Source organism: Amphibalanus amphitrite, unplaced genomic scaffold, assembly GCF_019059575.1.
Source record: "Amphibalanus amphitrite isolate SeventyFive unplaced genomic scaffold, NRLGWU_Aamphi_draft 001360F_arrow, whole genome shotgun sequence".
Taxonomy (NCBI): domain Eukaryota; kingdom Metazoa; phylum Arthropoda; class Thecostraca; order Balanomorpha; family Balanidae; genus Amphibalanus; species Amphibalanus amphitrite.
In genome coordinates, this window is record NW_024882853.1 from 161724 (window position 1) to 177681 (window position 15958).

Here is a 15958-nt window from a genome sequence, read left to right on the forward strand (position 1 = left end):
TGTAGAGTAGATGGCGCTGGTGTTTGTAACACTTTTCGTAAACCTTGACGTTGATGTCGTGTGTGTCACGTGCCGAGGCGGAAGTGACGCCGTTTTGTTGTGTTTTGGGCACGCCACTTCTCTGACTGCCGGACCCATGTGCGGGTCGCTGTCAGTGTCAGCCAAATTTAACGTACTTGGGATGCGGAACATTAGTAACCTTTGAGCTCTTTATGCGGCTGGCCTTTGTGCCTTTTACTACTCCGCTTGATTCTGGGATCGTGATTGCCTTGCAATGCAAATGTGTGGCAATACAAGTCAAGTGAGACTTGAGAGTGTGAAAGTTTGAACCGGACTGAAGTCTTTAAGTAATATTGGTGCCGAAACTCGGGGATTTCGATTTGCTGGTTGCTCATGTGACCATGTCTGTTGAGGAGCTAAAAAGGGCTCGTGTCGCTGCTCGTGGATGGCTGAAGAGAGCAGTAATCAAGATTGATCAGGCTGTGGCCTCTGGCGCAGATGATGTTGAGCTCAACAGTATTATCAGTGAGTTCAATCTGAGGCTTGGTAATCTTGATGCAGTGCAGCAGAAACTGGAGCTCTGTCTGGATGAGTCTGAGTTGGAAGAAGACATCTCGAGAGCATCTGAGGTTCGTGATGCTGCATTGGAGTCACGCTTGCGAGCTCTGAGGTTTGTCGACAAAAGGTCTGCTAAATCTTCGAAGCCAGGTGAGACTGATCCCCCTCTCTCTGTTGCAAGTCAGAACGTAAAGCTACCAACACTGCAGCTTCCCAAGTTTGGTGGGCAAGTTCTTGAGTGGGAGCCCTTCTGGGACCAGTTTGTGGCCAGTGTTGATATTTCTGATTTGCCAGAGGTGTCCAAGCTTGTCTATCTCAAGTCCCTGTTGTACGGTGATGCTCGACAAGCTATAGATGGTTTGGCTGTGGTCAGTGAGAACTACAAAGTAGCCTGTGATATTCTGAAGGAACGATTTGCAAGACCTGCTCAGATTATTTTTGCTCATGTGGAAAAACTGCTGAAACTTGGTGTGCATGACAGCAAAGACCTGAAATCTGTTCAAGATAGCTTGTTGCTGCATATCCGTAGCCTTGAGAGACTTGGTGTTGGTGGGGAGACGTACGGAGTGATTCTAACCCCTCTGGTTTTGAGTCGCCTGCCTGACTCTTTCCGTTTGGAGTGGGCTCGGGGGAGTGCTGGCCGTGAGGGTGACTTAAACTTTCTCCTCGACTGTCTCAAGGCAGAGATTGAGCGACTGGAGCGGTCTCGAGTCCTGGAGGGCAGCTCTGTCCCTCTGGATCTGGAGCAGAGACTGCCGGCTGCTCAGAAGAGGAATGGACGTCGGCCCCAGCCGGCGTTTCAGCGCCGTCCACCTGCTTCAAGAGGACCTGCTCCTGCCGCAGCCTCTGTGCTGCACTCTGCTGCTGTGCCGGGTGACCAACCCGCACCTGCTCTTCAAGAAGCTACAAGAGTCGTCTCTACCTCGTCTGGTTGTGGTTTCTGCAGAAAACCACACCCCACAGATAAGTGTCCTAAGGTAATTGGCCTCCCAGTTCCACAAAGACTGCACAGAATTAAGTATGCTGGCCTGTGCTTTGTGTGCTTGCAGTCAGGTCACAGAGCCCGAGAGTGCTCTCAGTGTTGTGCTGAGTGTGGTGGCAGACACAATCAGTTGTGCTGTTTTCGTCTTCATGGTGTAAAGTCAGAGCCCTCTGCTCAGAGTGTGTTGACCACAGCAGAGGAGCAGGTTTCAGGAGCTGCTCTGCCTTGTGGTGTTGAAGCGAAAACTAGACAGTGTACTGTTCTACCCACTGCCAAAGTGACTGTTCAGGGGTCTAAGGGAGCTGTGGAAGCTACATTGCTGTTTGACTCTGGATCTGATCGTACATATGTGACTGAGTCGTTGGTGAAACGTGTTGGTGCTCAGTGGCTGACCTCCCAGAGTGTGAACTTTGCTGCCTTCGGTGGTGGCAAAGCCTCTCGAGGTCAACGTGATGTGTACAAGATGTGTGTCAAAGGCATTTCTGCATCTGATTGTGACATGAAGGTGTTCCCAGCTGTGGCCGTGCCGGTGATCTGTGCACCCTTGTCTCGTCCAACTGTGCCTGATGTGTGTGTACTCGAGTTCAAGGAGCTGACGTTAGCTGACGGTGACTTCAGCAGGGACCTGTGTGTTGACATTTTGGTTGGCCTTGACTGCTACTGGAGTTTGCTCAGGTCAAGTGTCTTGATTGGTTCCTCTGGTCTTGTCGCCCAGAACTCCTGCTTTGGCTGGGTCGTCTCTGGTGCAGTGACCGATGCGCAGTGCAGCGCCAGCCTGGTCTCCTGTCGCCTCCTCTGTCTGGGCGACCTGAGGGACACAGAGGTGAGAAACCTCTGGGAGCTGGAAGGTGTTGGCATCAGCTCCAAGGAGAGTGAGTCTCATGCTGAGGACGATGCTGTCTTCAAGCAGTTTGAGTCTTCTGTGAGGTTTGAGGGGGGCAGGTACGAGGTAGGCCTTCCGTGGAAGGGTGATTCCTCTGTGACTGAGCTACAGCCTAACCGCTGTTCAGCTGAGAGAAGGCTTCAGAGCCTGTCTCGTCGTTTGAGTGGAGACGAGGAGCTCAGGGATGAGTATGACCGCGTGCTACAGGACATGGAGTTGTGTGGCGTGATTGAGGAGGTCCCCGAGTGTGAGCTTGTATGTTCCTCTGGTGTAGAGTTCTACATGCCTCATAGACCTGTAGTCCGCCCTGGTAGTGTGAGCACCAAAGTTCGTCCTGTGTTCGATGCTTCAGCTTGTGGACCCACCGGGGTCTCTCTCAATGACTGTCTGGAAGCTGGGCCGTCCCTGATTCCCAGTCTCACTGATGTGCTTCTACGGTTCAGGAGGCACAAGTATGCAGTCACTGGTGACATAAGTAAGGCGTTTCTCCAGATATCTGTGCGGCCAGAGGATAGGGACTGTCTCCGTTTTCTGTGGGAGCAGAATGGTGAAGTGCGTGTGATGCGCTTTACTCGTGTCCCTTTTGGTGTTACTTCCTCTCCGTTTCTTCTGAATGCCGTGATTAAGCATCACCTTGCCAGCCGCCCCATGTCCAGGGTGGTCTCTGAGCTGCAGGAGAACCTGTACGTTGACGATTGGTTGTCTGGTGCAGATTCCGAAGTTGAGGCCACTGAGATGTTCCTGGAGGGCAGGTCCATCCTTTCAGAGGCTGGTATGACGCTGACTAAGTGCCACTCGAACAGTGACCTTGTGCTGCAGTCCGCTGGCAGCTCTCAGGAAACTGAGACCGGGCTGAAAGTACTTGGTGTGAACTGGGACCCGGCTGCGGACGTGCTGAAGTTTGGGGGTGTCCACGTTCCGGCTGGTGTGGTTGGAACGAAGAGGGTCCTGCTGAGTCTTCTCGCAAGGATGTTTGACCCTCTGGGTTTGCTTGTTCCGTACATGATGACCGCCAAAGTTCTGTTTCAGCGGCTTTGGATCCGGGGTCTGGCGTGGGACGATCCTCTGCCGCTGTCAGACTCCGATGTCTTTGAACGGTGGCTTTCTGGTGTCTCCGTTCTTCGACAGCTGAGTGTGCCCCGCTGTTACCTGGTGGGTGACGTGTGCTGGTCTGACGTGTCTGATCAGCTGGAGCTTCACGTGTTCGGTGACGCCAGTGAGAAGGGGTACGGGTGTGTGGCGTATGTCCGGTATCCACTACCCGATGGCAGCTTCACCACTTCGTTTGTGATGGCGCGAGCTCGTGTGGCTCCCGTGAAAACAGTCAGTCTTCCCAGGCTCGAGCTGTTGGCGTGCTTGTTGGTTGCACGTTTGGTAAAGCATGTGTGCTCTGCCCTGAGACTGTCTGACGTGCGGACGTTCTGTTGGACTGACTCGACTGTGGCCCTGGCTTGGGTGACGAGTCGTCCCTCCAAGTGGAGACAGTTTGTGAGAAACCGTGTAGAGGAAATTCAAACTCTGACTGACCCCTCTGTATGGTGTCATATCTCGGGCGTGCAGAACCCCGCTGATGCAGCCTCTCGTGGACTGTTCGCAGACCAGCTGTACGAGTCTGACCTCTGGTTCGGCGGACCTGCATGGCTAAGGGCGCCACGAGTCTCGCCCGTCGACTGCAGGTTGTTTGTGACAACCGAGGAGCTGGCCGAGTCGGACACGGGCGAACGGGAGACCGCCACTGGTGAGCCGGAGTGCTCTGGTGAGCGCTTGCCATGTCAGTGTGACGTGATTGGCGCGGAGTCGTCACCGGCGTTGGCTCTTACTCTGGAGTCTCACCCCGACTCGCCTACTTGCGGGAATGTGTTCACTGTTGAGCGATGGAGCACGTTGACGAAGGCCGTACGGGTAGCGGCGTGGGCGAGGCGTTTTGTGTGGAACGCGCGCCACCCTGACAGCCGCAACCTGTCACCTGAACTTTCGTACCGAGAGCTGTGTGTGGGTAAGGCTGACCTGATACGACAGGCACAGCGTACTAGTTATCCGCAAGAGTGTTCCGCGCTGGAACAGGGTAGGACTGTGTCCAAGAGTTCGCCTTTGTACAGGTTGTCGGCCTACCTGGCCGAGGACGGTCTCATTCGCATGAAGGGTCGTCTTCAGCTGTCCGACCTGTCAGTTGAGGAAAAGAACCCAATCATACTTCCAAAGTGTCATCTATCTCTATTGATCATTCGCTTTCAGCATAGGTTGATGAGTCACGCCGGTGTGGGCACCTTGTTGTCTGCTTTGCGGCGCACGTACTGGATCGTGTCTGCCCGCCGCATTGCCCGGTCCGTGAAGCGCGAGTGCGTGGCGTGTCAGCGACAGGACTCACAGCCGTGCTGTGAGCCGGCTGGTCAGCTTCCCCGAGTTCGAGTGACAGAGTCATCTCCCTTCTCTGTAACTGGCATCGATTTCGCGGGTCCGCTGTTCTCTGTTGATCAGCCTGGGAAAAAGTACTATATCTGCCTCTTCACATGCGCGACCACACGAGCTGTCCATTTGGAGATGACAGATTCTCTGTCGTTGCCGGCTTTTATTCTGGCCCTTCGACGGTTTGCGGCCAGACGTGGTTGGCCGGCCATCATCTTTTCTGACAATGCGGCCTCCTTCAGAGCGTGTGCGGCTCGTCTGAAGGAAACGATGGTGGACTCTGCTCCTGAGTGGAGATTTATTGTGCCCTCTGCTCCCTGGTACGGCGGCTGGTGGGAGCGGCTGGTTCGGTCCGTTAAGGTTGGATTGCGCAAGGCTTTGGGTAAGCGGTGCCTAACTTTGACTGAACTTGAGACTGTCCTTCTGGAGATAGAGTCGTGTATAAACTCCCGACCTCTGACATTTGTGAGTGATGACGTCACCTGTGCCGATCCGTTGACTCCCAATCATTTTCTGATTGGCCGTGGCTCTGTGTTCAGTCCTGATGTGATTGAGGACCCCGAGAACGTGTCTGTGAAGTCGCTCTACCAGCGTGAGTCTGTCCGCCGTGCTCGTCTGGAGCAGTTCTGGCAGGTGTGGAAGCGTGAGTATGTGCGTAACCTCCCTGCTGCCGTTCCCCGATTTAGTTCCCGAGGTGGTTTGCGGGTAGGATCGGTGGTGATGATCCAAAAGGACAACCAGCCCCGTCTGAGGTGGCCTTGGGGAGTGGTAGAGCGGGTGCATCCGGGTAGGGACGGTGTTGTGAGAAGTGTAGATGTGCGCACTGCTAAGGGCAGTTACACGTGTGCTATTCAGCGTCTGCACAATCTTGAGGTAGTCGATGACAGCCCTGATGGCGTCCCTCCGCCTTGTGGCGGTTCCCGTGCGCCTCCATGCGGTGCCGGCGCGGCGTTTGATGTGCCTGGTGGTGTCTGTGATGGTGTTGAGGCTCCATCTGTTGGTCCGGCTGGTGAGGACCCAAGTGCGAGGGAGCCCGAGGTTCGTACTCGATCGGGTCGCGTGTCTCGGCGCCCGCGGAGATATTAGTTAAGTTAATGGCTTGTGTTTGTTTGCGCCATGCGGTGTATTGTTTGATATTTGTTCGTACCATGGTGTTGAGTGCTCTCTGTCGCTGAGAGGCTCTCAAGGTGGGGAGTGTTGGATATTTAGCGTATGCCGTAGGTACTCTCTGCCTCTGTAGAGTAGATGGCGCTGGTGTTTGTAACACTTTTCGTAAACCTTGACGTTGATGTCGTGTGTGTCACGTGCCGAGGCGGAAGTGACGCCGTTTTGTTGTGTTTTGGGCACGCCACTTCTCTGACTGCCGGACCCATGTGCGGGTCGCTGTCAGTGTCAGCCAAATTTAACGTACTTGGGATGCGGAACATTAGTAACCTTTGAGCTCTTTATGCGGCTGGCCTTTGTGCCTTTTACTACTCCGCTTGATTCTGGGATCGTGATTGCCTTGCAATGCAAATGTGTGGCAATACAAGTCAAGTGAGACTTGAGAGTGTGAAAGTTTGAACCGGACTGAAGTCTTTAAGTAATAACTGGTTTATGCTTTAACTAAGTTCCAAGTTGAATACGATTTTGATTTTACGCGACATAATACTGCGACTCGAGTGGATCTTAAACATACAACACACACCCAATTCCAGGGTATCAAACTCCCCTGGTGAACTGCGCGTGAAGGATCCAATCTCCCGGGCTAACAAGGCTCTGATCAGTGGAATTCCATTCAGAGCGTAACATTCGTTTTCAGGTAGGTATTGTAGCCGAGTTGGTCGCCGCCGCGCCGGCCAGCGAGCAGCCCTGCTGGCGGAAATGAGGCTGTCTCTTGTGATCAGCCGCGGCGCCGAGCGAGGCGGGCCGGGGTCGGGGTCGTAGTCGGGGACGGGGCCGGGGGTTGAGACGGGTCGGTGAAAACCAGGGCAGCGGAGTCAGAGTCGGAGTCAATTTGGAGTCTGGATTCAGAGTCGGAGTCTGGGCCACAAAATAAATCATCGACTCCGCACACCTGTCAGGACTGGAGAGTCGGAGCCGGTCAAAATCGAGAGTTCTTCCCCGAGTCGGAGTCGATTTTCGTAAGCAGGAGTCGGAGTCGAAGTCACCGAGAATCCATCGACTCGGCAGCCGTGGTGGAAACAAATCACTGCCAGTTGCAGCTGCAGTGATGCGGAGGCGGTAGTGTCGCAGTAGTGACTCCCCGGTACGACGCACTGGACTCCTAGCAGCCACTGCGCACTTACCTCATAGTTGTTATTCGAACACGGTAAGGGACGGTCAGTCTGGATAAAACTTGGAGAGCGACAGATAAAGTCGATTGACAAAAATGACTGAAAGTTTGTCAAGAAGTTCAGGCATGTCAGTCTGCTCCACCACATTGTAAAAATGGGAGCGTGAATACGTAGGAAGAGTATAGGTTTAAAAAAACTTGTGAGCACAAAAGTCCTCATTTTCGTATGGAAAATAAAGTTAACACTTTCATTTTCGTTTCACCTCGAGACTGTCCTTTCGCCCTTTGGTGACCTTGCCGATGACTTTGTGTCTCTTGATAGCCCCGTTTGACCCCGCCACTGACCTTTCATCCTTTGGCGAGACTTGCTGATTCCGGCACTGACCTTTCGTCCTTTGATGACCCCATTTGACCCCGCCACTGACCTTTCATCCTTTGGCGAGACTCGCTGATTCCGGCACTGACCTTTCGTCCTTTGATGACCCCGTTTGACCCCGCCACTGACCTTTCATCCTTTGGCGAGACGCGCTGATTCCGGCACTGACCATTCGTCCTTTGATGACCCCGTTTGACCCCGCCACTGACCTTTCATCCTTTGGCGAGACTCGCTGATTCCGGCACTGACCTTTCGTCCTTTGATGACCCCGTTTGACCCCGCCACTGACCTTTCATCCTTTGGCGAGACTCGCTGATTCCGGCACTGACCTTTCGTCCTTTGATGACCCCATTTGACCCCGCCACTGACCTTTCATCCTTTGGCGAGACTCGCTGATGCCGGCACTGACCTTTCGTCCTTTGATGACCCCGTTTGACCCCGCCACTGACCTTTCATCCTTTGGCGAGACTCGCTGATTCCGGCACTGACCTTTCGTCCTTTGATGACCCCGTTTGACCCCGCCACTGACCTTTCATCCTTTGGCGAGACGCGCTGATTCCGGCACTGACCATTCGTCCTTTGATGACCCCGTTTGACCCCGCCACTGACCTTTCATCCTTTGGCGAGACGCGCTGATTCCGGCACTGACCATTCGTCCTTTGATGACCCCGTTTGACCCCGCCACTGACCTTTCATCCTTTGGCGAGACTTGCTGATTCCGGCACTGACCTTTCGTCCTTTGATGACCCCATTTGACCCCGCCACTGACCTTTCATCCTTTGGCGAGACTCGCTGATTCCGGCACTGACCTTTCGTCCTTTGATGACCCCGTTTGACCCCGCCACTGACCTTTCATCCTTTGGCGAGACGCGCTGATTCCGGCACTGACCATTCGTCCTTTGATGACCCCGTTTGACCCCGCCACTGACCTTTCATCCTTTGGCGAGACGCGCTGATTCCGGCACTGACCTTTCGTCCTTTGATGACCCCGTTTGACCCCGCCACTGACCTTTCATCCTTTGGCGAGACGCGCTGATTCCGGCACTGACCATTCGTCCTTTGATGACCCCGTTTGACCCCGCCACTGACCTTTCATCCTTTGGCGAGACGCGCTGATTCCGGCACTGACCATTCGTCCTTTGATGACCCCGTTTGACCCCGCCACTGACCTTTCATCCTTTGGCGAGACTTGCTGATTCCGGCACTGACCTTTCGTCCTTTGATGACCCCATTTGACCCCGCCACTGACCTTTCATCCTTTGGCGAGACTCGCTGATTCCGGCACTGACCTTTCGTCCTTTGATGACCCCGTTTGACCCCGCCACTGACCTTTCATCCTTTGGCGAGACGCGCTGATTCCGGCACTGACCTTTCGTCCTTTGATGACCCCGTTTGACCCCGCCACTGACCTTTCATCCTTTGGCGAGACGCGCTGATTCCGGCACTGACCATTCGTCCTTTGATGACCCCGTTTGACCCCGCCACTGACCTTTCATCCTTTGGCGAGACGCGCTGATTCCGGCACTGACCATTCGTCCTTTGATGACCCCGTTTGACCCCGCCACTGACCTTTCATCCTTTGGCGAGACTTGCTGATTCCGGCACTGACCTTTCGTCCTTTGATGACCCCATTTGACCCCGCCACTGACCTTTCATCCTTTGGCGAGACTCGCTGATTCCGGCACTGACCTTTCGTCCTTTGATGACCCCGTTTGACCCCGCCACTGACCTTTCATCCTTTGGCGAGACGCGCTGATTCCGGCACTGACCATTCGTCCTTTGATGACCCCGTTTGACCCCGCCACTGACCTTTCATCCTTTGGCGAGACGCGCTGATTCCGGCACTGACCTTTCGTCCTTTGATGACCCCGTTTGACCCCGCCACTGACCTTTCATCCTTTGGCGAGACGCGCTGATTCCGGCACTGACCATTCGTCCTTTGATGACCCCGTTTGACCCCGCCACTGACCTTTCATCCTTTGGCGAGACGCGCTGATTCCGGCACTGACCATTCGTCCTTTGATGACCCCGTTTGACCCCGCCACTGACCTTTCATCCTTTGGCGAGACTTGCTGATTCCGGCACTGACCTTTCGTCCTTTGATGACCCCATTTGACCCCGCCACTGACCTTTCATCCTTTGGCGAGACTCGCTGATTCCGGCACTGACCTTTCGTCCTTTGATGACCCCGTTTGACCCCGCCACTGACCTTTCATCCTTTGGCGAGACGCGCTGATTCCGGCACTGACCATTCGTCCTTTGATGACCCCGTTTGACCCCGCCACTGACCTTTCATCCTTTGCCGAGACTCGCTGATTCCGGCACTGACCTTTCGTCCTTTGATGACCCCGTTTGACCCCGCCACTGACCTTTCATCCTTTGGCGAGACTCGCTGATTCCGGCACTGACCTTTCGTCCTTTGATGACCCCGTTTGACCCCGCCACTGACCTTTCATCCTTTGGCGAGACGCGCTGATTCCGGCACTGACCTTTCGTCCTTTGATGACCCCGTTTGACCCCGCCACTGACCTTTCATCCTTTGGCGAGACTTGCTGATTCCGGCACTGACCTTTCGTCCTTTGATGACCCCATTTGACCCCGCCACTGACCTTTCATCCTTTGGCGAGACGCGCTGATTCCGGCACTGACCTTTCGTCCTTTGATGACCCCGTTTGACCCCGCCACTGACCTTTCATCCTTTGGCGAGACGCGCTGATTCCGGCACTGACCATTCGTCCTTTGATGACCCCGTTTGACCCCGCCACTGACCTTTCATCCTTTGGCGAGACTTGCTGATTCCGGCACTGACCTTTCGTCCTTTGATGACCCCGTTTGACCCCGCCACTGACCTTTCATCCTTTGGCGAGACACGCTGATTCCGGCACTGACCTTTCGTCCTTTGATGACCCCGTTTGACCCCGCCACTGACCTTTCATCCTTTGGCGAGACGCGCTGATTCCGGCACTGACCATTCGTCCTTTGATGACCCCGTTTGACCCCGCCACTGACCTTTCATCCTTTGGCGAGACACGCTGATTCCGGCACTGACCTTTCGTCCTTTGATGACCCCGTTTGACCCCGCCACTGACCTTTCATCCTTTGGCGAGACGCGCTGATTCCGGCACTGACCATTCGTCCTTTGATGACCCCATTTGACCCCGCCACTGACCTTTCATCCTTTGGCGAGACGCGCTGATTCCGGCACTGACCATTCGTCCTTTGATGACCCCATTTGACCCCGCCACTGACCTTTCATCCTTTGGCGAGACGCGCTGATTCCGGCACTGACCATTCGTCCTTTGATGACCCCATTTGACCCCGCCACTGACCTTTCATCCTTTGGCGAGACACGCACGGAGCTGGGTGACTCGGCCGATTTGCGTTTGCCGGGCCCCTCCATTTCGTACATGGGGTTCTCTATCAGCTCGTGATCGGTGCCATCGCTCCGACTCGCCTGCGACAGAGGTCGGGTCAGGTCAGAACTCAAATCAGGTCCGAGCAGCCGCCAGGTCAGCGGTAATGTCAAGTCAGCAGTTAGGTCAGTGCAGGCCAGCAGTCTGTTCAGGCCAGCCACCAGGCAGTCTGGGCACGGAAAGTCAGCCATGAGGCCATATATGGGCACGCCAGGTCAGGTCAGCTCAAGTCAGGTCAGGTTGTGTCAACTGAGGTTCAATGGCACTTATCTCCCGTAATAGAAAATATGGAAAGGTCACAAGTGGGGTCAACCAAGGTTGAGTCATAGTGACCGATCACACGAAAACCCGTATGGGTCACTTATCAGTCATGTAAGCACAGGTTAATAGGAAAACGTTAGACAAGGTCAGGTAATAAAATATAAAGCAAATCAAGAGATTGGGCAGGTTCAGTGATGTTTAGAAAACTTAGCTTGTTCGAAAGTACCTAATGTGCCGAACGACCAGTGAAGTTAACATGCTTTATTTTATTTTGAAAACGACTGGCGAAAGACTCAACATAGTTCCGATAACTTTTTAAAGGTTACGAGGGCAGGACTCTAGTAAAATGGCCGCGTAACAACCATGGAGATCGGCTAATGACTATACCAAAGGCAGATTGACAGTCATGCTATTGTAAAAGTCACCCACCGTTTAGGCCACAGGCTTCAAAACTAGACGGACCATGTCTGGTTAAAAAAGTTATCAAAGGCAAGCACCACTGAGCCAGACCACCACGCTATGCAATTCAGTCGACCTCGACCCCACCCAAAGGTCACAAGGTCACAATGAACGCCGAGCCACCAATACCCCACCACTCCACCCAAATCCATACATGCCGCCGAAGAGCGCCGTTCAACTAGCTCCGATCTATGTAGGTTCATCAGCATCGATTGACCTCCTCTTTGGGGTCATTGAGGTATATTGAGCCGGCGGCCGAGCAAACCGATTATAATCCCGGTCAACACTGGCCGCGTACTAGTTAAACATCGGTGAAAGATCAGGAGCGTCGGCAAACAGATGGCCTATCATCAGGGCGGTACAAACATGTAGCCGGAAATTGGACCCAAATACTGCTCCAGAGCGTAAGTGGAGGGTTGGTTCGAAATTGTAACATTTATCAGACCCGTGACTATGAGTCTGGCCGAAATGCAGCTACCGCGAGTTTAACGGTGCTCGTGCGTTGCCTTGAACCAGAGTTGGAGCCGATGTTCGGCTTGGGCGGGACAATAAGAGTTGGGTTTTCCGTATTTCAGTAACTTGACACGGGCCTGCACCGCTCACCAGTCGCCAACGCCATTCAACCTGCATCACGACCTCTGTCACTAAACTCAGATCATCCCGGTTAACGATCAATAGAGAAAAAGGGCCTGAGAGTTGTGGAGACTGCATATTCCACCAGTTTACCGCAACTGCTGAGACAAGCTGCTACTTTTCCCTCTGTCGAGCCCATCATTGTTCTCTGTTCACCAAACACCTTCGATTGAATGTGCTCATAGACAACATGTGCCTCATATCGCCCCGTCTGGCCGTCTCGATTAGCCCTATCCCCCCCCCCCCCATCCCCGCGCTGACGCCTGTGGATCCAGGCTGGCTGGCTGGCTTGGCTGTGGATCTCGCCACTTGGTGAGATGGGCGCAGGAGGCGGCACTGGGTAAACACAGAGGGACGGAGATGGTGGCAGAGCTCCTCCCACACAACACACACACAGAGGGGTGGAAATGAGCGAATGGATCACCGGGTAGGTGGTCTGTAGTGGCTCAGCATGCATGGATACCCATATTTTGTACTGAACGATGGCTTTTAAAACAGTTTTTTAGCCGGACAACCGAAGGACTATTATTTGTTTACTTTTATTCATCTTTGAATATTTGTTCCTTTTTCATGTCACTTAGTATGGATGCTTAATAATAATATCAGAGTCACAGTCCGACAGAATCATTATAATCATTATCAATTAATGTAAGTTTTAACTGCGTAGGTTCCTCTCCTAATAGCACCTCAATCAAAGGGCCATGTTCTTGGCCAGTGTTAGACAATTCAAAACAATGTCCCACTCGAGGTATCCTATACGAGGCCAGGAATGTTAAAAACTGTCATCAAACAGATTCTGTCCGCGAATCAGACAGAGGTCACGACAAGCCGTCCGGCAATGACGTAATAATGACGTCACAGTCCCCATTATAGATCCAATGAGACCCAGCGGGAGGCCTTACGACCTTAACGTGTCATCAGTGCCTCCCTGTGCGCCGAATTAAGCTTCAAAGTCAGCTCGGGATATCGTGACTACCGAGGCTAGCGCGCAGTGGTAAAGCGCTTGTCTCCGCAACAAGACATACACTCCACAGAGACTTGTTATTTGAGCACAGTACAGAACAGAGCATAGATCTAGCGCATTTACTGTTGTTATCATCACCTCATGTTAGAGGAAAAAAGCTACATAGTAGGGGAGAGTGGGGCACATTCGTGCATGGGGCACATTCGTTTTCAGCAGTTTATGGGAACACGAGTGACTGCACGAGCTCAAGGTAAATTATGGAAATATGTCTATCATTGCCGCCCTTCGTTCACCGTAGAAGACAACACTGTACCTGCTGTCATGCTTGATAAAAATGCAAATTTGTAATATTCGTGAGCTTTCCAAACTTTTCTCATATTATCCATTTTCGTGATCCTGACTCGGAAATGTGGTTCAGCTTTTCAAAATTGGGGGTGAAGAAGCTCACTCTATTCACGGAACTGCTGCAAACTTGTTTGTTGAAAAAGTGCCATTTTTTCAAAAAGAAATTTTGAAATATATTACTAATAACGTTGTGGGGCAGGTTCGTGTACGCACTGCCTGGGGGCACATTCGTGCATATTTTTTTTTTAGTTTTTTTGCGATTTATGACTTTATCTGTAGTAGGTTTCTCTAATGACGCTCGCCTGACTCAGTCTCGACTGCTTGCGACGTCGTGACGAGCAATTCACGCGAACTTGGCGAGGTCACGGAGGCCGGCAGTTGGCACATTCTTGTTGGCCAGCCCATTCTTTCTACATATGTTGTGCAATGCATTCTTGTCGAAAGGAATCAAGTGAAATGACCCCCTGCCAATTCTCTTTGGTAAATTTCTGGTAATGCCCGGTAATTTCTCGAACTTTGCAGGGTGAACGGAAGTGCCCCACATCTTGAACGAATGTGCCCCATAGGTGGGGCAGTTTCGTGCAAATGTTCAGAGTTATTAAAAGTCATTTTTTCTAATGGAAGCAATAATTTTAGAGGATAACTTTTAAGAGGAAAACTATCTGCAATAGTTCCTTTCCATACTACAATCAACAATTTTGCCATTGCACTAACCAAAGAACAGATATATGGGTTTATCCATTTTTTGCACGAATGTGCCCCACTCTCCCCTACATAGTCGAGAAAGGGTTTCATCACAGATCAGCTTTGAACCCAGAAACAACAGGGTGAACGCACTACCTAATCGATGATACGATAGGTTGGCTCAATCAAGCACAGCAAGCTTAGCGAGAAATCCAGCTTGAGCAATGAGCTTTGGGGACCATCCAATCAATGAATGGGGCGAGTATGATGCAATATTCCATTGGTCATCCGCATTGAGAGACGTGTATGATGAAATCGTCCCAAAACTTAGGCGTTATTCTTAGCGGCACACTATTACAAATGAAATTAAACAAATAATAAAACTCGGGCTCAACGAATTAACCAACCAATTATGCAAAATGTACAGCTAATTTAATAATATTGCATTTTAGACTGATGCGCCACTGCATAATTTAGTCGAGAAGCAATGCTGCACCACCGATTTATTTCTAAAACTGCTAAGTGCTAACTTTGTGGTTTAGTGCTATTTTGGGCGATAACACTATCCGATATGGGGTCATGAATACAATGAGCCTGATTCCTGAAAGTACAGAAATCTTTGAAAAAAGAGCTGTCAAAGGTGTCAGAAAATGCGTATAAGGATTAAAACTATAAGGTAAAGTATAAGGATTAAAACTGGCTGGCAAAATGCGTGAACAAGTGTAAAATATCCACGGAATGACAGCACCTCAAATTTCGCGAAGAGCCTATGAGATGGGATTTTATCAGGCGTCAATATCAGAAGCTGGTACAAAGGGATGTTTGAAAAGGAGCTAGCAAAAATAAAAATGAATAAAACAAAATATTAGTGGCGATTGAAAGACATATTGCAGCAAAACTCTCTATTCCAAGCTCAGTGCCTCTGAGCGGCTGTTACGAGGGAACAGACCACCGCAAAGTCACGTGACGCACCCACCTGCGACTCTCGGCGCGAGTCTGCCGATGTCACGTGACTGGCCCGCGACGGCGTGACGTCATCGACGCCCGAGCCCGGCGTACCGCCCGAGGCGTCAGAGACGGAGCTCATGCCTCCATCTCACACCTGAGAGAGGACAGAGACAGTCTGTTAGAACATATACATACAGAAGTCAGAGACGGAGCTCATGCCTCAATCTCACACCTGATAGAGGACAGAGAAGGAAACAATGTCAGACCTAGGTACAGACATTAGCTGGGCAGGAAAAATACGCATACTTTTCAAATTTGTAGACAAGCGACAAGATCGGACAGCTCACGCTTAATTAACACTCGGGCAAAAAGGTCAGACAGGAAGAGTCAGACAGACACCTCATGGACAAGTCAAAGTCACAACAAAACCACGTCTTATGTAGCCACTCAGGTAGGCCTGGTCACTTTCTAGTGTCGGTAAATTTGTGAATTAAAACACAAAAAGGGTAAGACAAATGAAATATTTCAGCATATGTATTGCGTGCGGTTTGTTTTGGTACTGTGGACAACCCAGTGCCTGAAGACGACAAACATCAGACCCCTCGGTGACAAACAAACACCGTATGAAGTAAGCATCAATAATGTATGAGCCAAGTGCCGGTAAACAACTGCGTTTTAATGCAGCTGGGCCATTCTGCGACCCTAAACAGCTCGGGCACCTCGCTGTTCGCAAACAACAGTCGCGCCACCCGCCGGTTGCTTAAGTGGTCG

The 15958-nt window shown here is 52.0% G+C and overlaps 1 protein-coding gene and 1 long non-coding RNA gene across 11 annotated transcripts in view; one reads left to right on the plus strand and one right to left on the minus strand.

Moving 5' to 3' along the window:
* Positions 1 to 15348, minus strand: part of LOC122372435 (inactive rhomboid protein 2-like) — an 80731-nt gene extending 65383 nt beyond the window's left edge. For 8 of the 10 annotated variants that reach the window (XM_043349599.1, XM_043349597.1, XM_043349593.1 and 5 more), the window contains exons 1-2: positions 15216 to 15346; positions 10810 to 10934 (exon numbers count right to left, since the gene is read on the minus strand). In XM_043349599.1, coding sequence (XP_043205534.1) covers positions 10810 to 10934; positions 15216 to 15326 — 236 coding nt within the window. In that variant the 5' untranslated portion in view covers positions 15327 to 15346. Of the gene's footprint in view, positions 1 to 7449; positions 7465 to 10809; positions 10935 to 15215 lie in introns of those variants that run through there. The other 2 variants (XM_043349594.1, XM_043349600.1) reach the window with 2 other exon arrangements.
* Positions 358 to 4186, plus strand: LOC122372437. Its single transcript, XR_006254876.1, has 4 exons — positions 358 to 708; positions 1239 to 1535; positions 2256 to 2363; positions 4021 to 4186. It is a non-coding gene; the product is annotated as an uncharacterized LOC122372437 (long non-coding RNA).
* Positions 15349 to 15958: the final 610 nt, after the last annotated feature.